General features: G+C 39.6%; 1 protein-coding gene across 3 annotated transcripts; it reads right to left on the bottom strand.

Annotated features, from left to right (window-relative positions):
• On the bottom strand, positions 1 to 25,022 carry LOC122549279 (putative G protein-coupled receptor 141). 3 transcript variants are annotated; one of them, XM_087986171.1, is made up of 4 exons: positions 24,976 to 25,014; positions 18,658 to 18,711; positions 17,246 to 17,383; positions 1 to 6,280 (listed from the first exon to the last, which is right to left on the bottom strand). In XM_087986171.1, exon 4 carries the CDS (start codon positions 6,226 to 6,228, stop codon positions 5,359 to 5,361), a length of 870 nt encoding a protein of 289 aa, XP_087842297.1. In that variant the 5' UTR covers positions 6,229 to 6,280; positions 17,246 to 17,383; positions 18,658 to 18,711; positions 24,976 to 25,014; the 3' UTR covers positions 1 to 5,358. The 3 variants fall into 3 exon arrangements, with proteins under 3 accessions (XP_087842297.1, XP_087842298.1, XP_087842299.1); XM_087986172.1 differs by having other exon boundaries at positions 17,246 to 17,380; XM_087986173.1 differs by lacking the exon at positions 18,658 to 18,711 and having other exon boundaries at positions 24,976 to 25,022.
• Between the last annotated feature and the right edge of the window lie 1,418 nt (positions 25,023 to 26,440).

Raw genomic sequence — 26,440 nt, 5'->3', positions numbered from 1 at the left:
TCTCTCCACGTTTCAGGCTCTCTGCCTTTATTCCTGATGAAGGGTTTTTGCCCGAAACGTCGATTTCACTGCTCCTTGGATGCTGCCTGAACTGCTGTGCTCTTCCAGCACCACTAATCCAGAAAAGGATTAGGGCCAATCAAGGACAGTATTGGGAAGTTATGCATGGAGCCTGAGCAGATAGGAGAAGTGCTAAATGAATATTATTCGTCAGTATTCACACTGGAAAAAGACAATGTTGTTGAGGAGAATACTGAGACACCGGCTGCTCGAGTAAACAGGATTGAGGTTCACAGGGAGCAGGTGTTAGCAATTCTGGAAAATGTGAAAATAGGTAAATCCCCTGGGCGGATGGGATTTATCCTAGGATTCGCTGGGAAGACAGGGAGGAGATTGCAGAGCCTTTGGCTTTGATCTTTATGTCGTCATTACCTACTGGAATAGTGTTGGAAGACTGGAGGATAGCAAATGTTGTTCCCTTGTTCAAGCAGGGGAGTAGAGACAATCTTGGTAATTATAAACTAGTGAGCCTTACTTCAGTTGTGGGAAAAGTGTTGGAAAGGCTTATAAGAAACAGGATTTATAATCATCTAGAAAGGAATAAGTTGATTATGGATAATCAACACTGTTGTGAAGGGTAGGTTGTGCCTCACAATCCTTATTGAATTTTTTGAGAAGATGACCAAACAGGTAGATGAGAGTAAAGCAGTTGATGTGGTTTCTATGGATTTCAGTAAGGCGTTTGATAAGGCTATTGCACAAAATACGGAAGCATGGTACTGAGGATGATTTAGCGGTTTGGATCAGAAATTGACTAGCTGAAAGAAAATGTTCATCTTGGAATTCATTTACTAGTGGTGCACTGCACGGATCTGATTGGAGGCCACTGCTATTTGTTATTTTTATAAATGACCTGGATGAGGGTGTAGAAGGATGGGTTAGTAAATTTGCGGATGACACTAAGGTCGGTGGAGGTGGATAGTGATGAAGGACATTGCAGGTTACAGATGGACATAGATAAGCTGCAGAGCTGGGCAGAGAGGTGGCAAATAGAGTTTAATGTGGAAAAGTTTGAGGGGATTCACTTTGGAAGGAGCAACAGAAATAAAGAGTACTGGGCAAACGGTAAGATTTTTGATAGTGTAGATGAGCAGAGAGATCTAGGTGTTCATGTACATCCCTGAAAGTTGCCACCCAGGTTGACAGGGTTGTTAAGAAGACATACACTGTGTTAGCTTTTATTGGTAGAGGAACTGAGTTTCGGAGCCACAGGGCAATGTTGCAGCTGTATACAACTCTGGTGCGGCCACACTTGGAGTATTGCGTACAGTTCTGGTCACCGCATTATAGGAAGGATGTGGAAGCTTCGGAAAGTGTTCAGAGGAGATTTACTAGGATGTTGCCTGGTATGGAGGGAAGGTCTTATAAGGAAAGGCTGAGGGACTTGAGGCTGTTTTCATTAGAGAGAAGGTTGAGAGGTGACTTAATTGAGACATGTAAGATAATCAGAGGGTTAGACAGGGTGGACAGTGAGAGCCTTTTTCTTCAAATGTGACAGCTAGCATGAGGGGACATAGTTTTAAATTGAAGGGTGATTGATATAGTACAGATGTAAGAGTTAGTTTCTTTACTCAGAGAGTAATAAGGGTGTGGAACGCCCTGTCTGCAACAGTAACAGACTCACCAGCTTTAAGGGCATTTAAATAGTCATTGGATAGATATATGGATGAAAATGGAATAGTGTAGGATAGATGGACTTCAGATTGGTTCCACAGTTCGGTGCAACATCGAGGGCCAAAGGGCCTGTACTGCGCTGTAATGTTCTATGCTGTTGAACTCAGTGCTGATCCCAGAAAGCTGTAGAGTAATTCATTCAAAAGGTGAGGTGTTTTTTTTGAGCTTATGTTAAACTTCACTGCAACAATGTAGCTGCTATACAATTGCTTCATCTTCTTAGGCAGTCCCTTGAGATATTTAATTACTTTCTTCCAAACCAAGAATTGTGGTCCTGAGGTGACTGAGCAGTCCAATCCTGGTGCAGATAGGGCAGATAATGTTTAAAGCAATGTGTGGGTGGATTTGAATTGTGCTAAGAGTTACAGCGGAAACTAATTTAAAGTTGTCAGTCGAGCTTGCAATGTGTTGCAGTGTGTGTGCGAGAAGCCACAAACATAAATAGTAGAACCCAGTTATATGTAGACAAATGGAATTTTTACTTATGTTGCACTTTTTTCAAAAAAGGGATGAGGAACAGCCAAGCTGTGCTCCATTCCTATGGCAAGGCTCTGACCAATCAGAATCAAGTTGCCTGGTCTGAGGTTTAGGATTGTCAGGTAACTGTTTTTGCTGTATCTCCTTGTCAATGATGGCCCAGAAATCAGTGCCCTCCTTTATACTGAATAAAATTGTTTGCTTTTAACCACATCTTCTTGTGTCTGAGTTCCGCACAATGCAAGGTGAAAAGCTTCAAGCTCTAGGCTCCTTTTAGCAATGAAGTGGCGTATAAGTGTAAGGTGAGTTAGGGCTTTAATGAGATGGAAATTCATGGAAGTAAGGTGACACTTGGTGCTGTTCTGAAGTCACCTTGTAAAACTTAAGGGGAAAATTACAAACGTTTTCTCAACATTGAGGTTTTTCATCCTCCATATTTTCCTAACTTCCTGGCCGTTGTTGACAAGGAAAGAGTAAATTCTATCCTGTGTATCACCGGCTCCAAAGGTAAACGAAAGCAAGGCAGGCACAGTCATCGTGATTCGTCATTTCACTGACGACTAACCCAGCAAGTTGGTGTGGATGACAACCATGTCTCAAGGTCTCCACATTAATGAAAGTCACATGTACACTGTTGGAAGGGTCTGCAACCAAGTGATGGTGACAGGCTGTGAACTTAGCAGTCCCCAGTCAAGGAATTGTATATTGGTAATACTTGTGGTCAAAGAAAGAAAACTTTTCACCTCCTGCACACAAGAGCAGTGCGTGTTTGACCCCAAATAAAACTGCCAGTATACAGATCAGTTCTTGTCACCATACCCCTATTCTGCAATGACTCCTGGACTGTTTATCAATGACAAATGTCACTAGGGCAATTCCATCAGCAGTGTCTCTGGTGTGACCTCTACATTCAATGGGAGGACCCTCAAACAAATGGTAACACCCTTCTTGAAGCCAGCTCCACAAGAATTAAAGCAAAACTTGTACACTCTGCTCTGATTTGCCTTACCAAAATGCAACACCTCATATCTATCTAAATTATATTCCATCTGCCACTCCTTGGCCCATCTGATCAAGACCTTGTTGTACTCTGATAACTTTCACTGACCACTACACCTCCAATTTTGGTGTCCTCTGCAAACTTACCTACATTCATATCCAAATCGATTGTATAAATGATATAGAGTAGTGGACACAGTTTTGAGACTTGTGATACACGTGGATTACAGATCTCCATTTTGAAAAAAACAACCCTCTACATCCTACCTTCAAGTCAATTTTATATCCAGATGGCTAGCTTTTCCTGGATTCCATGTGATCTAACCTTGCTAAATAGTCTACCATGCAGAACCATGTTGAACACATTGCTGAAGTGCATATAGACAATGCCCACCGTTCTACCTTCATCAATCTTCTTTGTCACTTCTTCAAAAACTCAGTCAAGATGTGAGACATGATTTCCTAAGCACCTAAACATGTTGACTATTCCTAATCAGTCCTTGCCTTTCCAAAGATATGAAAATCCTGTTCCTCAGAATCCCCTCCAATAACTTATCCACCACTGATGTCAGGCTCACTGGTCTATAGTTCCCTGGCTTTGCTTTACCACCTTTCCAAAATAGTGGCACCACATTAGCCAACCTCCAATCTTCCAGCACCTCATCTATTGATGTTACAGATATCTCAGCAAGGTGCCCAGCAATCACTTCCCTAGCTTCCCACAAAGCTCTGGGATACATCCAATAAGGTCCTGGGATTTATCCACCTGTGTTTTAAGATATCCAGCGCCACCTCTTTAATATGAACACTTTTCAAGATATTACTATTGATTTCTCCAAGTTGCCTAGCTTTCATTTCCTTCTCCACATTCATTTAATATCTTACCCATCTCCTGTGGTTCCACACATGGCCCTTTTGATCGCTAAGGGGCCCAATTTATATTTGTGGAGTCTCTTTAGGTTCTTCTTAACCCTGTTTGCCAATGCTATCTCATGTCCCCTTTTTGTCCTCCTGAGTTTCTTCAAAATACTTCTACCACCCTTATATATGCCACCTAATAGGGATTCACTTGATCCCAGCTGTCTATACCCGGCGTATGCCTCCTTTTTCTTTACCTGAGCCTCAATTGTATCAGTAGTTTTGAATTTGACAACTAAGAACTCTACAACTACATCACACTGAGTGGTTTAGGTGAAGTTGGGGGAGAAGGATTTAAGGCAAAGGCTAACACATAAGGGGATCTGGCTGCAGTGGCCTACAAGAATAAAGGATAGGATAACATCATGTGGTATCATATAGTAGTCCCCTTGAAGAATGTGAACAAGACAGAAATTCAAGCTTAAGATGGCAGTCAGAGAAAATTAAAGAATAGTTTACAATTGCACAAAGAGTTTTGTTAAAGCATAAGGGGAAAAAAATGCCTGCTAGAAGGAAAGGAATTAAGACAGGAAGAAGAAGAAGCTGGGTGTGAGAAGGACTTTTAGAAATTATAATCTAGGCAACTGAAAACAGGTTTGAAGTGGAGGTCCAAAAAGAGGGCAATGATACTGATCATTATTGGGGTGTTCGGGTAGAGATTAGGTGGTTAATGTGGCTGTGGGGCCTTAATCACTGGCTTGAGAATTTTAGATTTGAGGGGATATGAAACGAGTAGTCACAATGGGTCAGCAAGCCTGGAGTCAGCTGGAGTTGGTGTGTGATAATTTGGCCAGAAGTGTTTAGGTTGAGATGAAATTTAAGGATGGTAACTCAGGAAAGGACTGAAATAGTTGACGTTGCAAGTGGCAATGTGGAAATTCAACTTCTGTCTTGAATTTAAATTGAACAGGAATTGAATTGAACAGGAAACATTAAAAATCACATTGATAACAGTTAAGTGAGTGAAACAAAACCTGGCTAACCTTTCACAAAAGCGATGCTCCAGGGAATTGGAGTCATGAACTTGCTTTTATGATTATTTAATTCTCAATTGTCTTTGATACCAAATTTATACCTCAAGTAGCAATTTATTGTTATAATCCAACTATGTCCTATTTGATTTGATATTTCAAAGTATGGGATGTTCAACTTGCCCTAAACAAAACTGATCAAATAAATACATACAGTTTACAGTCTTCATGGACTAGTGCCTCACTGCTTGGTAAAGTTTTAAATGGAATACCATATCCAAAAAATTAACAAATCAAAACAACTCATTCCTGTAATGGATAAACCTGCTTCATTAAGTGTATACATAATTGATGAACAATTCTTAGATTCTTTGATGTAATATGCTCTGAATCCAAGATAAGGAACAAAAAACACAAACATTATCAGTATAAATGTTAATGTCTTTAGTTGGGCACGAAAGATTTGATGCGCACATGTCTGTGAGCCATGCTTGAAAGCCAGATTTAACATTATACCTGTCTGCCAGATGAGCAAAATGGTAATTGTCCATATTGTTATGCAAATTAAAATGTAATTGATTCGCTTGACAGTTTCTGATGAAATTTCAAAGTGAAAACAATGATTTTCATCATATTCCAGACTACCACCATATCTCAGTAGAAATACTGGAAGAATAATTACAGTCACCACAAACCATAAAACTACACTGAACACTAATACTTTCCATGGTTTGTAAGCCTCTCGTTTCTCCCTCTTTTGAAAGACATTAAGAAGTCTTGTGATAATGATGATCACATAAAATGCAAAAGTTAAGTACATATGAATGTGCATAATAGCACTGACTAACTTACAGAAAACTAACCCAAACCTCCATTCTTTAATTGCATAGTAAGAAATACGAAATGGCACAGTTATAAGAAAAATCACATGTGCTAGTAAGAGATTGATAATGATAAATGACTTAGAATTCTTGTCATTCTTCAGAATTCGACATAACATAATACTGGCTCCAATAACTCCACCCACAAACACGATAGAGTACAATGCTATTAAAACAGATTGGTGCCGTTCGTGTGAATTGTGATTCACGTGGTTGTCTGAAGAATTGGAAATATCTTCAGTAGACATTGCAGGTTGTTCTGTCTTTTCTGTAGCTGATGAGTTTAGTTTGTTGTCCAACCTTCATTAAAACAAAGTTCTTAAGTTTATCAACTTAGTAATGCATTCACAGAAATGTACTTGTATACGCAGAAAAACTTTTGGTCATAACCCACATTTATGGTATACAGACCTTAAATTTGACCTTGTACCTCAATCTAACCATAACACAGAGGCACATCTTTTGGAAAGTCTCAAAGCATTCTACATGGATTAATATTAGTTGAAATGCAGTCACTCTTATATTGATATTTCTTGTAGTCATTTTATACAAGATCCTACAAGTACTGGAGATGAATAGCCAGTGTTGGTAAGTTTATCATGTTAATCAGTGATAGCAGTGAGAAAAAATGTTACCCATGATGATGCCAGGCAAAACAGGATGGTAAATGAGAAAGAATGAAGAAACGAGAGATAGATCTAGAGAAAGTGTGACTGGCAGTAGCAGAATCAGTAACAATAGTTGCTGTCTGAACAGTGGAAGCAGTCAAAGTAGTCAGAAACTACTGCATGCAATTAAAAGCAAAATACAGTGGATATTGGAAATTGTGAAATAAAGGCAAAAAGTGCTGGATAAACTGTCATGAGAAAGTTCTTCGACCAGAATGTTGTGAGCTTCTGGAATTCTGTCACAGAAAGTGGTTAAGGCCAAAGCATTGAATAATTTCAGGGTGGAGTTGGATATGGCAGAGGCTGCATGGATAGGGTGAATAAGCAAGGTCTTTATGCACAGTAGGGGAATCCAAAATTGAGGGCCTAGGTTTAAGTTGAGGGGAAAGATTTAAAACAGATTTGAGGGACAACTTGTTCATGCAGAGAGTGGTGTATGTATGGAACAAGCTGCCATAGGAGATAGTGGAGGCAGGTACAATTACAGCATTTAAAAGGCATGAGGATGGCTACATGAGCAGGAAGGGTTTAGAGAGATATGGATTAGATCAGCATGGAATATCTGGTCAGCATAGACAAGTTGAACCAAAGGATCTGTTTCCATGCTGGATAACTCCATGACTCTGAAATATTAACTTCCTGGCATTTTCTCTATTTGTTTATAATGTCCTGCTAGTTAAATTGAAACTGGAAATAATCCCTGCTTTTCTCCAGTGCAATGGGATTCTCACAACCTACCTGAGCTAATGGAATGGTTAGCCTTGCTTTTCAAGTCCCATTAAATAACAATCCAGTGTTCGTAGGGTGCTGACCTGGAGTATCAACATAGATTATGTACTAATTTCCTGGATTAGGGCATTCGCATTTATCTTCAGTCAGAAGCACTCTATTAATTACGCATCTCAGCCTTCTCTTCAAATCCCTTGCATCATAGCAGCCAGTCTTCAGTTCGTTCAGTTCACGCTACGTGATATTAAGGAGCAGTCAATGCAGCAAATTCTTTGAACCTTAACAAACTATAGTACTGAAAATTTGTGTTCTAGAACTAGCTATGCCACTAGTCACATTGTTCCTGCGTAGCTACCACATTGTCAGTTAGATACCAATGTGGAAAATTGCTAAGATTTGTCCTGTCCACAAAAAAAGGAGGACAAATCCAACCTGGCCAATAACCACCTCTCAATCTGGTCATAATCATCGGCAAAGCGAAGGAAGGTGTCATCGACATTTCTAACAAATAGGACTTACTCAGCGGTAAACTCAAGACCTCATTACAGTTTTTGTCAATATCTCGACAAAAGAAGGACTAGGGTTCAAATCTTAGCACTGGTAATGATAATAGAAAACTCAGTCTTTTTGATCCTGCGAAATCCTGTATACCAATATTTGGCAATTAGTACCAAAACTGGGAAATCTGTCAACCAGACTGGTCATGCATCACCTTGAAATATTTGAATTCATACTCATGGAATCATACTTTACACAAAATACCTTAACACCGTCACCATCCTTATATGCCCTATCTCACTAGCAGGACAGGCATCAGAGGTGAATATACAGTGGTAGACCACAACTAGTTTCTGGTCAATAGTAAACTCCAGGATGTTGATAGTAGGGAATTCAGTGAAGGTAATGCTATTTAATATCAAAGGATGATGGTTAGATTGTCTGTTATTGGAGATGGTCATTGCCTGGCATTTTGTGGCTCTAATGTTTCTTGCCACTTGTCGACCCAAGTCTGAATAATATCCAAATCTTGTTACTTTTGAACATGGATTGCTTTCATATCTGAGGTATCACGAATGGTGATGAACATTATGTAATTGGTGAACATCCCCACTTCTGACCTTCTGGGTGGAGGGAAGGCATTGAAGGAGCTGAAAATGGTTGAGCCAAGGACACTACCTTGAGGAACTCCTGTAGAGATGTCCTGGAGCTGAGATGAATAACATCCAATAGCCACAACCATCTTCTTTTGTAGGGTATGACTCCAACCAGCAGATAATTTGTCCCCCTGATACCCATTGATTCCAGTTTTGCCAGGGCTCCTTGATGACACACTGAGTCAAGTGCAGCCTTGGTGTTTAGGGCTATCATTCTCACCATCTTTGGAATTCAACTTTTTTGTCCAATTTTGCAAAAATACTGTAATGAGGTCAGGAGGTTGGTGACCCTAGTGGAACCCAATCTGGGCATCACCGAGCAGGTTATTGCTGATCAGGTGCTTCTTCATAGCACTATAGATGACACCTTCCGTTTGACGTGCCTTCCCATCATACATCATTATTCAATGTCATTGGGTCAAAGTCCTGGAATTCCCTCCCTCATGACAGTGGGTCTATCTGCACTAAGTGGACTGCAGCAGTTAGAGAAAGCAGCTCACCACCCCTTTGTAAGGACAACTAGGGATGGCCAGAAAATATTTATTCTTCCAGCCACACCCATGTTATGAGGAAGGGACACTTGACCCGAAGTATTAATTCAGATTTCTCTCCATTGATGCTATAAGATCTGCTGAGCTTTTTCAGCAATTTCTGTTTTTGTTTCTGATTTACGGCATCTGCAGTTCTCTCGGTTTTTATACCGACGTTCAATCAGTGAATGGGAAAAAAAGTGAAGGTGCAAGAGGTCAGTTTAGGAGCAGCATGAAGTACGGTGTCAACTTAGTGAAAGCTACAAAAATGAGACTGTGTGCATGCCAAACAGCACAAGCCTCAAATGATAGAGCTAAGCAATTCCATAATGAACAGAAGACCCAGTAGTCCTTCCACACCCAGTTGTGCATGTGGGGAACAATTGAACAACTCATTGGAGGAGGAGACTGAACAAATATCCCTCCTCAGTGATGGCATAACCCAGTATATTATGGACCAGACCAGACCAGACCCCCTCAAAATGCCTTAAAAAGATAGCCTACGTCCTAATTTTTTGTTTTGAAAGTAGATGTGAAGTGAGTATTCCAGATGCGATGCGACTCAAACTATTTGATGTTAAGCAAAGCACAATTTATTTAAGCATTATAGTTAAAATTCTAACAAAAGAAATAGGAATTTAGAACAACTTAACTACTGGAAAATGAAACTGAATAATTGATACAGTACCTATTCCTAATTAACTGTTCAACATTGTAACATCCCATAAACACACCCCTTGGCAAAAAGGTAAATTCAGACAAATATCCCTCCTCAGTGCAGTTCTCCAATTCACGAGAAAACAATATAAAGAGAAATTCCAGACAACATAGCAGATAGGAATCATTCACTGAAGCTTCCGATTCTTCTGAGATCCTAAACAGCATTTAATTCTACAGCTTGAAAAAAACTAGAAAGCCTGATTTGTGAGAGAAGACCACACCCATTCAAGCTGCTTCCATTGTTCCACCTTTTAAAGGCCTTGTATGTTGTTTTCTCTAGTGGTTCTGGTAGACTGCTCAGTGCCTCTACCTTTGTCTTTTCAAATAAAAACAACTAGGACAAAATATTCTTTTAAAGTGACAGCACCATCACAAGTATATCACTGCAAAAGAGAAGGCATTCGTAACCATCTTCAGCTAGAAGTGCCAAGTGCATAATCTATCTCAACCTCCTGCAGAGGTCCCCAGCATCATTGGTACCAGACTTCAGTAAATTCAATTCGCTCTGCATGATTTCAAAAAATGGCTAAAGGCACTGGATATTGCAAAAGTCTATAGATCCTGACAACATTCTGCCAATAGCACTGAAGATTTGTGCTCAAGAATTTGCCATGCCTTTTGTCAAGCTTTTCCTGTATTGCTCTGATAGTGGCAGCGATCTGAAAATGTGGGAAAGTGCCTATATGTGTTCTGTAAACAAAAAGCATAACAGATCTTATCCAGTCAATTACCACCAATGTACAGTTATGGATGGTGCCATCAACAGTAATATCAAGCAGCACCTGCATGACAAATAACCTGCTCACTATTATTAAGGTTCGGTTCCCCCACCCGGGACACTCAGCTCTGAACTCACTATGTGCTGGGTTTCAACACGGACAAGAGAGCTGAATTCCAGAGGTGAAGTGAAATCATTTTCCTTGACATCAAGGCCTCATTTGACCATGTGTGGCACCAAGAAGCCATAACAAAACTTGAGAAAATGGAAATCGGGGAAATCTCTCCACAGGTTAGTGTCATAATTGGACAGGCTAAGGTTGTCAGCCTTGGAGTTTAGAAGTGTAAGAGCTGGTTTGGTTGAAAGATATAAAATTCTTGGCAGTCTTGTGTGCATGTGGGAGAATCTATATTTGGAGATCACAAAAATGATGGGTTGCACATTTCAGACAAATGAGATATTTCTTCTCAAAGTATATAAGCCTTTGGAATTCTTTTCCTCAAAAGGTGGTGGAAGCAGAGTCCTTGAGTCTTTAAGGTAGACTATGCTTGATATGCAATAAAGTGAAATGTTATCAGGTGTATACTGGAATGTGGAGTAATCAAATGAACTATGACCTTATCGAATGATGAAGCAGACTCAAGTGGTCCACCTCTCTTAATTCACATGTTTGTATATTTGCTGTGTTTTGGAGAATAAGAGGAGATGTTTCAGCCTGCTGACTCTCCTATGCCATTCAATTAGATCATGATTGGTCCAAACCCAGCATATGTAGGAGTTGCCTTTATTTAAGTCCTTGTCCTTCCAAGATCATCTAAAAAAAAGCAGCAATGATGGAAACTATAACATCCTAGCAATTAGACTGCTGAATCTACATGACATGATGACCACAAAACTACAGCACCTATGCTATTTTGCTCTGCAGTAGAGAACTATGCACCTGTTGGGCATAGATCTTTGCTTACTCCTATTGGTGACATTCAATGAGTGCACCAACGTGCATCATAATTGGAACCCTCTGTTCCATGCACCTGCCTTGGCTTCCTGTCCTCATAAACATCACTCCCCTTCATATCTGCCAATTGATGAAAACTCGTAAGCTGTTTGGAACCATCCATGTTGCACTTCACTGCAGCCCAAATTTATATGTTCAGCTCACTTACTGTCCACTTTCTGTCTTAGTGCTCCATATGGTGAAACTACAAGGTCTGCTAACAGTCATCAAATGGATCAAGGAATGGGAAATGTGGAAAGTCACTAACGCATTCCTTGCAACTAACTGTATCTTTTGAATAGGAGAGCTTGAATTACATGGTGAAAATTATCTTTGCTAAATAGAATGTTATATTAGGATATCCAGAACCTATCGACATCCACCCTGCCATGCTCTAAGAATTTTGTAAGTTTCAATGGGATCACCTCATTGAAGACATTCTTGAAGACTCCAAACAAATCGGTCTTTGAGAAACCAATCCCAATCTCCCAGTTCTGGTGATCCATCTGCTGCCCTTCCTCTATGGGAACTATATCCTTCCTGAGATAAAGATACTAAAATTGTATACAGTGTTCTGACTAAAGCTCTACACAATTTCATCAAAATATTATTATTCTTATACTAAAATCCCTTTACAATGAAGACCAACATATCATTTGCCTTCCTAATTATTTGCAGCATCTACATGCTACCTTTTAGTGACTTATGAACGAGAACACAGAGGTTCCTTTGATATCAGTACTTCACAACTTTGTACCATTTTAAGAAATACTCATTCTATCATTTTTTTTCTACCAAAGTTGACAACTTAAATCTTATTCATGTTATATTAAAGGTAAGTTAGATATCAGAGTGTTGGAGAAGGTGGCTAGAGAATTAGCTGATGCATCAGTGGATATGTTTCAATATTTTATAGATTCTGTGATAAATAGAAGCTTCAGGGAGGTGGTCATACTGTAGATTCAGTCAACTAGGTGGGTGACCAGTATGAGAAGCAGGCAGATAGTGCAGGAGTCTCTTGTGGCTATACCCCCTCTCGAATGAGTTTATCCTTTTGAATGCCCTTCAGGGGAAATAGTAGCAGCAGCCAGACCTGTGGCACCATAACTGGCTATGCTGTGAAGCAGGTATAGCAAAGTTTAAGCAAACAGTTGTGATCAGGCACTATTTAGTCAGGGACTGAGACAGGCATTTCTGCGGCCACAAGTGAGACTCTTGGATGGTGTGTTGTCTCCCTGGTGCCAGAGTCAAGGATGTATCTGAGCAATTTCTCAAAGGGGAGCATCTGCAGCTAGAAATCATTGTACACATTGGTACCAACAACATAGGTGGGAAAAGGGCTGAGGTCCTGCAGAGTGAATAGAGGAAGTTAGGCAGGATTTCAAGGGTGGTAATCTCTGGATTACTCCCGGTGCCACGTGGTAGTGAAAATAAGAATAAGACAATAGGGCAGATGAATATGTGGATGAGAAGCTGGTGCAGGGTATGGGGATTCACAGTAATGAAGACAAGTGAAGCCTGAAAAGTAGTGAGATAAAAAAGAACATTCAGGCTAATACAGAAGTTAGAGAGCAAGTTAAACAGACAAGGCATGCAAGACCATGATAGGGAATGGGGGAAGACTGCTGAATTAAGCTGAACTTATTTCAATGCAAGAGGCTTGACAGTTAAGGCAGATGACCTCAGGGCATAGATGGGCACATGAGACTGGGATATTATGGTTATTACAGAAACATAGCTGCGGGAGGGACAGGATTAGCAGTTCAATGTTCTGGGGTACAGATGGTGTAGGAAAGATAAAAGGAGAGGAGAGAGGAAGAGAAAGTGACATTTTTGAACAGGACAGACATCATGCCAGTACTTTGAGAGAATATTCCTGAGGGATTATCCAGTGAGGTTATATGGGTGGAAATTAGAAATAAGAAGGGCCAATCACTTTGATGGGATTGTACCCCCCCAATAGTCAGTGAGAAATTGAGGAGCAAATATGTAGGGAGATCCCAGTTAGCTGTAAGACTAATAGGGTTATAAGAGTATGGGATTTCAACTTTCCAAACAGACTGGGACTGCCATAGTGTTGAGGACTTGGATGCAGAGAAATTTCTGTGTTCAGGAAAATATTCTCAATCAATATGTAGATGGCCCTACCCAGAGTAGGGGCAAAACTCAACCCCTTCTCAGGAAATAAGGCAGAACAGGTGACTGAGGTGTTAGTGGGGGAATACTTTGGGACCAGTGACCATAATTGTGTTAGTTTTTAAATTGTTATGGAAAAGGATTGGGCTAGTTCATAAGTGAAAGTTTTAAATTGGCTAATTTTGCTTGTATAAAACAGAAACTTTCAAAAGATGATTGTAGGATGCTCTTCACAGGTAAAGGAAATCTGGCAAGTCGGAGGCATTCAAAAGTGAGATAATGAGAGTTCAGAGACTGCATGTTCCCGTTAGTGTGAAGGGCAAGGCTGGCAGGAGTAGGGAGCACTGAATGACTAAAGATATTGAATCTCCAGTCAAGAAAAATAAGAGGGTATTCAGGATGGCAGAAGGATGACATAAGGTAACCTTTGGCAGATATGGTAAAGGAGAATCCAAAGACATTCTACAAATATATTAGAGTGAATGAGTAGCTAGAGAGATATTAAGGCACCTTAAAGATCAATGAAAATGGAATCAGAGGAGATGGATGAGATTGTAAATGAATGTTTCTCATCAGTATTTACCATGGAGAAAGATATGGAAGTTAGGGAATTCTGTCTTGAAAAGAGTCCACATTACAGAAGTGGAGGTGCTGGTGGTCTTAAAACATAGAAAGGTAGATAAATCCCAGTTCATGTCTATCCCAGGATTGTGGGAAGCTAAGAAGGAAATTGCAGTGCCCTTAGCCGAAATATGTATATCATTAACCACAGGTGAGGTGCCGGAACACTGAATAGTGGCTAATGTTGTGCCATTATGCAAGAAAGGTTGCAAGGAAAAGTCAGTGAACTACAGAATGGTAAGCCAAATGTCAATGGTGTTTAAGTTGTTGGGGATTCTCGAGAGTCAGGAGCTACACGTATGTGGCAAGGCAAGTTGATTAGGGATAGTCAGAATGGCTTTGTGCATGGAAAATTATCTCTGATTTGATTGAGTCTTTAAAAGAGGTGACTAAGAAGATAGATGAGGGCAGTGTAGTAGAAACATGGATTTTAGCAAGGCCTTTGGCAAGGTACTGCATGGGAGACTGGTTTGGGAAGTTAGATCACAAGGTATCCAGGGAGAGCTAGCCAACTGAATACAAAATTTGCTTGATTGTAGAGAGCTAATGGTAGAAAGTTATTTTTTAGACTGGAGGCCTGTGACCAGCAGTGTACCACAAGGATCGGTGCCACTGTTGTTCATTTATTTAATGATTTGGATGAGAATATAGGAGGAATGGTTAGTAAATTTGCGGGTGACACCAAAATTAGTGGTATAGTGGATAGTGAAGAAGGTTATCTCAGAACAGCAGCATCTTGATCAACTGGCCAGTGGGTTGAGGAATGACTGATAGAGTTTAATTCAGATAAATGCGAGGTGTTGCTATTTGGTAAGACAAACCAAGGCAGAATTCACAGTGAATGGTAGAGCCCTGAGGGGTATTTTCGAACAGGGAGACCTACGGGTTTAAGTACATAGTTCCTTTGAAAGTGGCGTCAAAGGAAAATAGCTAGGGTAGTGAAGAAGGCATTTGCCATTCTTGCCTTCATCAGTCAGAGCATTGAGTACAGGAGTTGGGACATCATGTTACAGCTGTACTAGATATTATTGAGGCCACATTTGGAGTACTGTGTACAGTTCTGATCATTCTGTTATAGGAAAGTTTTATTAAACTGGAATGAGTACAAAAATGATTTACATGAATGTTACATGACTGGAAAGTTTGAGTTACAAGGAGAGGCTGGATTGGCTGAGATTTCTTTTCCTTGAGAATAAGAGGCTGAGGGGTGACCATTGTAGAAGTTTATTAAGTCATGTGGGACATAGATAAGATGAATAGCCAAGATCTTTTTCCCAGTTAGGGGACATCAGTACAGGTCTACTGTGTTCATCAGATCCATCCTGCCAAGTCAAGTCCTAGGGTTTGGCCGTAATCATTCCTGGAGGTTTGGGCAGTAATTGTTAAGTTCATGGTGTCTTGGTGAAAGCAAGCAACTTAAGTCTGGAGATCAGGTTGCTGAGGGAATGACTTCTGTGATAGGCAAGTCACACACAAGAATACAGAGTAGGAACCTTGCCATTTCAGATTGAACATAGACTGTACAATAACTGCACAAAATAGCTGATGCTGCATGCAAAGTGGGCAAAGTTGGTCACAGCTTTTTTCTTCGGGTCAATGTAAAACTCTTGGAGTTAAAGGCTCTGCAGTAATCATCCAGAGAAAAGTGCTGTGGAGGTGGTCTGTGAGTGGGCATGGCGATCTGGTGAAGCTGATGGTTTATTAAAGCTGACTTGCATAGATGCTTGTCAAAGAGCAGGCAGGGACACTATGCTGTGTACTAAGTTGAATGATAGTCAGGACAGGCAGGTCTGTAGGTACTTGCTGTGACTTGTCAGGAATTTGCATCATTAAGTTTCTCAAGGAAGGGGAGGAAGATTGAAAGTAGTACAGAAATAAGGCAAGTTGGACAATTAGCAAGTTGAAAATGTGTGGAAGTAAGTTAGTGTCTACTCAATGCTGGGATTCTGAAGTCATCATTTAAGGCAAGGTGGAAAATTGCAAAATATTTTCTTGACAGAGATTTTGATTTTTTTTCATTCTCAATGTACTTTTCCAACGTTCTCAACATTGCTCATGCCTGCCAGGGAGGGTAAATTCCACCATTTTGAATGAAAGAATGAACACTGTTGGGATCAAGGACACGACACAGCAAGGAAGATTAGCTTAGTCTCCTCATATCACTTACTCCTTTACCATCCCCTACCCCATCTCTTCAGCATATGTAGCACCATTTCATAGCAATTATTAGTTCTGATGAAGAGTCATTGCCCCCAAGAGGTAAAACCTTCACAGATGCTGCCAGATCTGCTGAGTTTTTCCGGTAATTTCTATTTTTGTAGCAGCTTAATGTAACCTGGTGAAATGTCTCTATACACCAGATTCCAATGGTCTTCTTGAAAGTTGGATTCAGAAATAATCAGTCTCACAGGCATCTGGTACCTCTAACCTTCTGAGGCTTGAACAAGCCATACATCTATTACAAATGAGCAAAGACAATCACTGGCAATGGTTAATAAATAGTGCGAGTCAAACTGTACAAGCAAATGTCTGACATGGTGGGGCAGTGGCCACTTTCCTTCTTTCCCCAGCCTAATGATACTGAATGTACCTGTTCCACCTCTCCCATTGCTGCCCCAACTCCCTAGTCTCAATGAAATTGACTAAAGAAATTTACTTAATCATTACTACTAATATTCAGTAAAATAATGTTGTTTAATTAATCCATTTAAAGTACTGAGTATATTTTTGTAGAAGTTTTTTATAAATTGAGTTACCAGAAGTTTACTGGTGAGAACACTGAATGAAGTTCTTTAAAAAAATCTAAACTTTCTTAAGTATTTTGTTTTGAATTGATATTTATCTGAAAACATGAAATATATATAAATCAAACCAAATGGAAAGAGAAAATGTTTTGACAGTTTTTTGCGATACATGCTGTGGCTTCTCTTCTGAAACTATGCAACACACAATAAATGTAGGAAAGATTCCAACAGTATTACTGTACTGATCGTACCTCAATGTCTTAATTCTTGAGTTAAGAATCAAACATTATTTGTCTGCTTAAGTTTCAGTTGAAGGTGATGTTACTTTCCACAGTCAAACGATTGCATATTGCAGCCATCGGCACTCTTCATACTGGTTAAGATTTCTGCTGCAACAATCAGATAAGTAGATACTGAGTTGTGCTGTTTACAGTGTTACCAATAAAGCAGTTACACTTCATATTACCTGATTTGGTATGGAATGAATCAACAAAAGAATGCAGCTGCTTTTTAAATTTCCTGTGGGATACAGATAAAGACAGCCTCTAAAAACTACACACCACCCTTTCTACCAGTCAAGAGGCATGTGACTTCTTCATAAAAATAGTCTTTGCTATGCTATCTGAGTGTATTATCTTGCAATTTAACTGGCAATTTGCCCTCTTGCAAACCAGTATTACCCAAACCAGCAACCATAAGGTGAATGAATCCTCTATCCTCAGAGTAACCACTTAGGATTATGTTAAAAAGGAATTTAACTGCGCAACACAGAATAACCTCTGGAGGATACACATCATTCTGTAATTTTTGAAATGTATGGCAGCAGTGAAGCATTGGACTGATGACATCATGAGTTCTGAAAAAGTGTTGAAAGGCAGATGCTTAGCTATGTGCTTCATTGCTGTGGCCTCGACTCAAACAATGGGGGAGATTTTACTACTCTCTTATGTGCTGGTTTGGGTCACTTAACATAGCCTAGTACCTTGCCATCCCTAAGTTGTGCCCCACATTACAGGGATGGGTAAGGTGTTTCTACTTGGTTTCCCACTCTTAGGCTTTTTAAGGCCCTTAACAATAATTGCCATAATTCAGGAAAGTGGAAGTAAGGTAACAAACCTAGTATAACATGAACAAAAAGGTGGGAAAGAAGTGGATGGTATCTTCTTTGGGAGGTCTGCTATACCCATCAGGGTCACCAATCTAAAATCATATTCCCAATCTTTGTACCTCCCTGCTCCATCTCTTCTTCACCTCTCTAGGGTCATTCATCACTCCTCAATTAAAATAGAGTATTCAAGTCTGATACGTGTACACTGTCTTCTTCTTGGGACTTCCTTTTTGTACTGAACTACCATCCAAACAAACCAGTCAGCAGCTCTGAGAGACAGTTGTCCAACTCTCAGCTCATTAAGGCTGGCTCTGGTGTTACGAACACTCTTAAGCAACCCTTTTTAAAGGGGAACAGGCCAATAGATTAACCACGTTCTCCGAGAGAAGATAGAACTTTATTCACTCACAGAATGTACCTGTCTCTGGCTAGGCGAGCATTGATTGCCCATCCCTAGTAGCCCAGAGAGCAGGTAAGAGTCAATCAAATTGCTGTGGGTCTCTTCTTTGTGGGCATATCTAAAAGAGAAGTAGCAAATAAAAGCAAAATTCTTACAGATACTGGAATCTGAAATGAAAGCAGCAAATGCTGGAGAAACTCTGGCAGCATCTGTGGAAAGAGAAACAGATTTTACTATTTCAAATCCAAAGGTTCTTTTGGACCTTAACTATGAAATCATAACTCTGCTCCAGTACCACTTCACATTATTCTACACCTCCAAGGTTTTCTGCAACAGGATTAGAAAAATCCAGCCATTAATTTTATTTTTCCTTTCTCCCCCTCTGTTTCCATAATTTCAGTTTTTATTCTAGACTTCCAATTTTGCTGTATTTTTTTTATAATCTGCAAGCTGTCTTCATCGAACACCTATTTAAGTGAGATGTAACATAAAACAAGTAGAAAATACTTATACTCTATTATTCTTGAAACTATTTCAAGCCAAATAATCGCTGCAATATGAACTTGTATAATTCCATTCAGACAGGAAAAAGATTACAAAGCGCTAGAATCAGCTGGAGTATTTGATAGTCTTAATGATAAGAAACAAAAAAGTTAAAGTTTGAACTTGAAATTATTTAAGAATATGAGCACTTTTTTTATAGCAGTATTTGATAGTTGATGTTAATATTAGAAATATCTCTCCAGGCAGGATTGATATTTGTGATTATATTAAATTTAAAAGATGGCTATTATGAAAATAATTTTCATAAGAAAGCTTTTAATTGTCTTTAATTTTGTATCTCAATAGACATGCGGTTTGATATTCATTTTGTTTGACAGTTACAAGATAAATTGTTTAGAAGCCATGTGTTTCAGATCCAACATAATAACATTATCTGTAAATTCATTATAGAAATCTGGGTGGAAGAAGAGTTCACCCACGACACTATACTGGAAGATGGGATGTTCAGTTATTTTAAGACCAGTCTTTACACAGGATAAACTGTGCTCTTTTATGAATATTGCTGGTTTCAAAATTTATGTGTACATTGGAATCAAGAGCATTTGCAGGAGAGGATTGGAAGGCATGTTGAGCTGGTCTCAGGTTTGGGTCAGTTTACTAAAATGAGTGCCCTTTGGTTAGGGATTGGACTCAGGTTTGGGTCAGTTTACTAAAATGAGTGCCCTTTGGTTAGGGATTGGACTCAGGTTTGGGTCAGTTTACTAAAATGAGTGCCCTTTGGTTAGGGAACTATTTTTACCTTAGCAGTGTAGTTCCATAACTTAATTTGATTTCTGCCTGAATATGAGTGCGCAAGAAACTTAATTTGGCATTTGATTTCTGGGCTTTTGTCACTTACTTATTTTTCAACCATTTTTATCTACTGTTATTCTTTCCTCAAGATTTTCATGTAAATGTCTTATTTTCTTAACCAAGCATTCTCCACCTTTATTGCACCACCACTCTGCTTACAATGTGTAGGTATAAAAGATGGATAATATTCTACACTGATGACTACTTAATTCTATATGATTAAGATACTGACATCAAACCTAAATATTCTTAGCCATGTTTTAAAATAGAGTCATAGAGATGTACAGCATGGAAACAAACCCTTCAGTCCAACCTATCCATGCCGACCAGATATCCCAACCCAATCTAGTCCCATCTGCCAGCACCCGGCCCATACCCCTCCAAACTCTTCCTATTCATATACCCATCCAAATGCCTCTTACATATTGCAATTGTACCAGCCTCCACCACATCGTCTGGCAGCTCATTCCATACATGTACCACCCTCTGCGTGAAAATATTGCCCCTTAGGTCTCTTTTATATCTTTCCCCTCTCACCCTAAACCTATGCCCTCTACTTCTGGACTCCCCGATCCCAGGGAAAAGACTTTGTCTATTTATCCTATCCATGCCCCTCATAATTTTGTAAACCTCTATAAGGTCACCCCTCAGCCTCAGACGCTCCAGGGAAAACAGCCCCAGCCTGTTCAGCCTCTCCCTATAGCTCAAATCCTCCAACCCTGGCAACATCCTTGTAAATCTCTTCTGAACCTTTTCAAGTTTCACAACATCTTTCCGATAGGAAGGAGACCAGAATTGCATGCAATATTCCAACAGTGGCCTAACCAATGTCCTGTACAGCCGCAACATGACCTCCCAACTCCTGTACTCAATACTCTAACCAATAAAGGAAAGCATACCAAACGCCTTCTTCACTATCCTGTCTACCTGCGACCCCATTTTCAAGGAGCTATGAACCTGCACTCCAAGGTCTCTTTGTTCAGAAACAATCCCTAGGACCTTACCATTAAGTGTATAAGTCCTGCGAAGATTTGCTTTCCCAAAATGCAGCACCTCACATTTATCTGAATTAAACTCCATCTGCCACTTGTCAGCCCATTGGCCCATCTGGTCAAGATTACCTTGTTGTAATCTGAGGTAACCCTGTTCGCTGTCCACTACACCTCCAACTTTGGTGTCATCTGCAAACTTACTAACTGCACCTCTTATGCTCGGATCCAAAACATTTATGTAAATGACTAAAAGTAGAGGGCCCAGCACCGATCCTTGTGGCACTCCACTGGTCACAGGCCTCCAGTCTGAAAAACAACCCTCCACCACCACCCTCTGTCTTCTACCTTTGAGCCAGTTCTGTATCCAAATGGCTAGTTCTTCCTGTATTCCGTGAGGTCTAACCTTGCTAATCAGTCTCCCATGGGGAACCTTGTCGAACGCCTTACTGAAGTCCATATAGATCACATCTACTGCTCTGCCCTCATCAATCTTCTTTGTTACTTCTTCAAAAAACTCAACCAAGTTTGTGAGACATGATTTCCCATGCACAAAGCCATGTTGACTATCCCTAATCAGTCCTTGCCTTTCCAAATACATGTATATCCTGTCCCTCAGGATTCCCTCCAACAACTTGCCCACCACTGAGGTCAGGCTCACCGGTCTATAGTTCCCTGGCTTGTCTTTACCGCCCTTCTTAAACAGTGGCACCACTTTTGCCAACCTCTAGTCTTCTGGCACCTCACCTGTGACTATCAATGATACAAATATCTCAGCAAGAGACCCAGCAATCACTTCTCTAGCTTCCCACAGAGCTCTCTGATTTGGATAAATGACTACAGGGTATTTTTTTCTCTAAACTTGCTGAGTGCAGTAATTTAAATGAAATGGCAAAGTGAGCACAGAGTGTTGTAAAGCAACTTTGATACATGGAATTGACAATACTGTGGCAGTTGGACTTCAGTATTAATAGGTATGAGGTCATGCAGTTTGTGCCTATGAATGATAGATCAGTGCTTTTTCTAAATACTCCTTAAACAGTACTTTTCAAACCTGTAACCTCTCCCATCTAGAAGGAAAAGAGCCACAGATACTGAGAATACGGCTACCTGCATGTTCCCCTTCAAGACTCAACTTTCTGACTGTTACTTCATTGTTGCTAGGTCAAAATCTTCAAACTCTCTCTCCTATAGCACTGTGGATGTATCTCGTCATATATGCAGCGGTTCAACAAGGCAGATCACCAACACCTTCTCCTCATTGAGTACAAGACTTGGCAGGTAATGCTACATTTGGAATACTGCATTCGGTTCTGGTCGCCACATTACCAAAAGGATGTGGATGCTTTGGAGAGGGTGCAGAGGAGGTTCACCAGTATGTTGCCTGGTATGGAGGGTGCTAGCAATGAGGAGAGGTTGAATAGATTAGGATTATTTTCATTGAAAAGGGGGAGGTTGAGAGGGGACCTGATTGAGGCCTACAAAATCAGAGGAGGTGTAGACAGGGTGGATAGCAAAAAACTTTTTCCCAGAATGGAGGATTCAATTACCAGTGGTCACGAGTTCAAAGTGAGAGGGGAAAGTTTTGCAGAGAGTGGTGGGTGCCTGGAATGCGTTGTCAGTGGAGGTGGCAGGGGCGGGAACAATAGTGTGATTTAAGATGTGTCTAGACGGATGCATGAATGGGCAGGGAGCAAAGGGATACAGATCCTTAGAAAATAAGTAGCAGATTTAGATAGAGGCTATGGATCAGCGCAGGCTTGGAGGGCCGAAGGGCCTATTCTTGTGCTGTAATGTTCTTTGTTGTTTGTTCAAGGCAATTAGGGATCGGTAACAAGTGCTAGCCTAATCATTGACCTTTGTATCTGTGAATGATTAAAAATGGTTAGAAACCAGAAACTGCACCAAGAAACCATGGATGAGCAAAGAGATTTAAAGCATATACGGAAATCACAAAACTACTGGACAGGTACCAAAAATATTTATATGGTTAATGGAATTTTAATGTTTATTTCAAGGAGCTGAAATACACAAAAGTGGAAGTTAGACAACAGTGTATAGGACTCCGGTAATATCACATCCAAAGTGCTGCATTAAATACTCAGGAAGAGTATTATACTCCTGGAAAAAGTGCATCCGAAGAAAATCTTAAAAAAGGTAAATTGAGCAAGTAGATTGCTCAGTCTCGGCATTTATTCTTTTAACTAAGGAAAATCAAGGGAAATATTATTGAAGTTTTTCAAAGAAATAAAGAGTTTGATGGGGTACAACAAGGAAACCTATTTCCACTGGTGGGCGAATCCAATTCAAGACAACATAGTGAGTAACATTCACACCGCTTTAATGTCAGGCACAACCATTCTTATGAGCCTTACAGCAATCATTGACTGGCAAAGAAAGGTATCCCCTAATCATTCCAATGTCAGGTCATAGTTTTACTTTTTAAAACCTTTCCTGGAAATGTCAACTATTATTTAAATAAAGACTCCAAAACGTAGATGTGGATGTTCTTGTGCATGACATGCAAAATGTTAGCATGATGGTGCAGCAGGTAATTAAGAAGGCAAGTAGAATTTTGGCCTTTATTGTTAGAGGGCTGGAGTTTAAAAATATAGAAGCCTTGTTACAATTGTACAGGGTGTTGTTAATGCCACATTTTGTGTATTGTGTACAGTTTTAGTTTTTGTGTTGATGAAAGGAAATTGTGAATCCAAAATCTAAGTTCTTAGAAGTCAATTCACCACAGAGCCCTCCACTTTCCAAAAATTTCTAGTTTCACTTGGGGTTTAAGAAAATATCTCAAGACAAGCTTTTTGTCAAGTTCTCATGCCAGCACACTATCTGCAGTAAGATGAAATCTAACCATCTTCTTTTAATGACATTTAACAATATGACCATCAGTATGACCATTGACCAGAAATGTAACAAGAGCACCTACAAGATCAGGTAATCCGAGAGTTCATAATTTTTTTTGCTGCCCTCCTCAGCATTGATTATCTCTCCTAAATTTAGTATAATCTGCCAAATTAAAAATTATGTTTATTTATTCCAAAGTACAAATTGTTAATGTGAATGATAGACCACAATGTTCGTCACTTCTATTAAGCAATTAGTTTTAAGATGAATCAGTCAAGTTCAAAATGGAGGGACCAGTTCTCTGCAAGCAAAAGGCATATGCTGAAACCTTGCACATTTTTTGATTTGCACAGGAACCTGAGGAAGAGATAGTTCCCGGTACCTTTCTCCATGACAATGCATTCACAAATAAAACTCTATTTGCCAACTATTCTGAATCCTCTTCTATTGTGTATATTGTTGTAATTGTTTGAATTTTGGCATTATTGTACTTGCCACAAAAATATCAGACAAATAGATTTGGCAACATGTCTCACTTTTCAGCAGTATTTAAATATGCAACTTAAGTGTGTAAAGTTATGGGTCATTCATGATATAGTTTAATGGTGAAACAGGCTCCAGGGACTATGTGGTTACCCTTTTCAATCTTAAATATCTTAAGCAACCAGTTCAGAGATGTTAGGATACATCTCTGAAGTAGCTGGGAGTTGAACTCAGGCCTCCTAGCCCAGAGGCAGTGAACCCACCATTGTGCCACAAGAGTCCCTAACTTCTTGTTCCCAACTGATTAATGTAAAAGAGTGTTAGGCTTTAGTTTTAATTAGCTCAATTTGTGAAACCCTGTAGGATATTGAACAAGAGGCAATTCTTGATCCCTGTGCAGGGATATTCCCTATGAAATTTTCATATGGATAGCAGAGAAGGATGGGATGAGACATGATAAGTTGAATAGCAAAACAACATTCCCACTCTAAGTCATAAGAATGGCGACTGGAATATCAGAGTATTAGAAACAGCTACATTATTGCTTTCAGAAAGCAGAAGTAAAAGCATATGTAATTCCACAATACCATGTGAGTTATGAATTATATATAGCATTGATCAAAACCACAGTAACACACACAGAACATTACACTCTAGTTATTCATGTAAGAATCTTATTTATCGGCAATGAAATCACAAGGTACTTAAAATAATTAATATCCTGGACAATATTCAATCTCAAAATATTTCTCAAAATGCAGTAATAGAATTTTAGATAACTCTTCCTACCAAAATTCTGTGCATGACGAGCTTGGTCGTAAATGCTGAAATTTGCAGAAAAAGATGTCAATGCTAAAACACGGAAGCAACTGACAAACACTCAGGAAGAGGCGGAGCAAACAATCCATTGTAAATCAAACAGTTCTTATAGGTGCTTGCAGCAATATTGCATCTGACTACAGGTTACACATAGATGTTAAACTAGAAATAGACCATTGTAGACACTGCTGGGTTAACCACAAATTTTAACACTAAAATATGCAGTTGTACCCACATGTAAAGTTTTCTGAGAAATCTCTACAATGCAGACTGCTTCAGTGACCTTAAGGTTGAATCTTGACTGTCAGCATACTTTAAGATTTTATACCATTGGGTTATATTTTCTGGTCAACACATTTGTAATAGGGCAGAGAAAAAAAATGACAGATGGAAACTGAGAATTAAATATAAAATGCTGAGAAAATAGAGGTCAGACAGAATCAGAAAAGAGAATTAGTTGGCTGTTCAAAATGATAGAAGTTAGATAGAAAGAATATTTTGAGGAGAGAATGTAACCAAAGAAGTGAAACAACAATAACATTAGTACAGTTGGGATAACTGAGCTGTGAGAGGGTTTTTTGGCAGAAAATACAATACTGTAGCTTGTGCCTCCTGGCTTGTCAGGCATGTGACCTCTACCTTGAGGTGTTGACTGCAGATATCCATTTCAGGCATCCAGTTTCTGTAAAGTTACAGCCCAGACTAGAAGATCTTTTCTGAATAGTTCATAACAATGGTGTTAGCTCTTTCATAGCCAATTTTTCAGAAATTGATGGTTAAAATGTAAAGATTGTATCTTTCAGGAAGTCAAAAGAACAAGTGGCTATAGAAATAGGAAGTTCATCACAGCAAAGATTTCTGCAACAGATCCTAAGGTGGATGATGAAAAGGAGATGATAATTTCACTGGACTAGTAGTCCTGAATGCTATTCTAATGTTCTGGGGAAACAAGTTTGAATCTCACCATGAGAAATGAAGATACCTGAAATCAATAAATCAACATTATGAATTAAAAACCAGCCTGATAGTGAATATCTATCAATTGTTGTTAAAACCAGTTTGGTTTATTAATGACCTTTTAGGAAAGGAAATCAGCAATTCTTATCTGGCCTCATCTGGCCTGTGACCTCTGACCCACAGCAATGTGATTGACTCTCAACTACAAACAAAGGAATAAAACCAGATAGACCACGCAGCATTGAAAAAGGCAACGGAAATGGCAATGGCAAACACACTCTTGTCAACTCCAAAAACACCTCCCTTCCAACATCTGGTAGCTTGGGCCAAAATTGGGAGAGCTGTTCCACAGATAAGTCAAGCAATAGCCTGACAACAAGTCATACCTTACCATTCCTAAATACCATTATCACTGGTTATGGGCTGTCCCACAGGCACAGGAGAATAGCAGTATAGTGGTACATAGTTGGATAGGCGT

This window comes from Chiloscyllium plagiosum, unplaced genomic scaffold (assembly GCF_037043375.1).
Source record: "Chiloscyllium plagiosum isolate Xiang-an unplaced genomic scaffold, Cpla_swu_hap1 HiC_scaffold_4, whole genome shotgun sequence".
Lineage (NCBI taxonomy): Eukaryota > Metazoa > Chordata > Chondrichthyes > Orectolobiformes > Hemiscylliidae > Chiloscyllium > Chiloscyllium plagiosum.
Note: the sequence above shows the minus strand (reverse complement) of the source record. Positions and strands in the feature narration are given on the sequence as shown.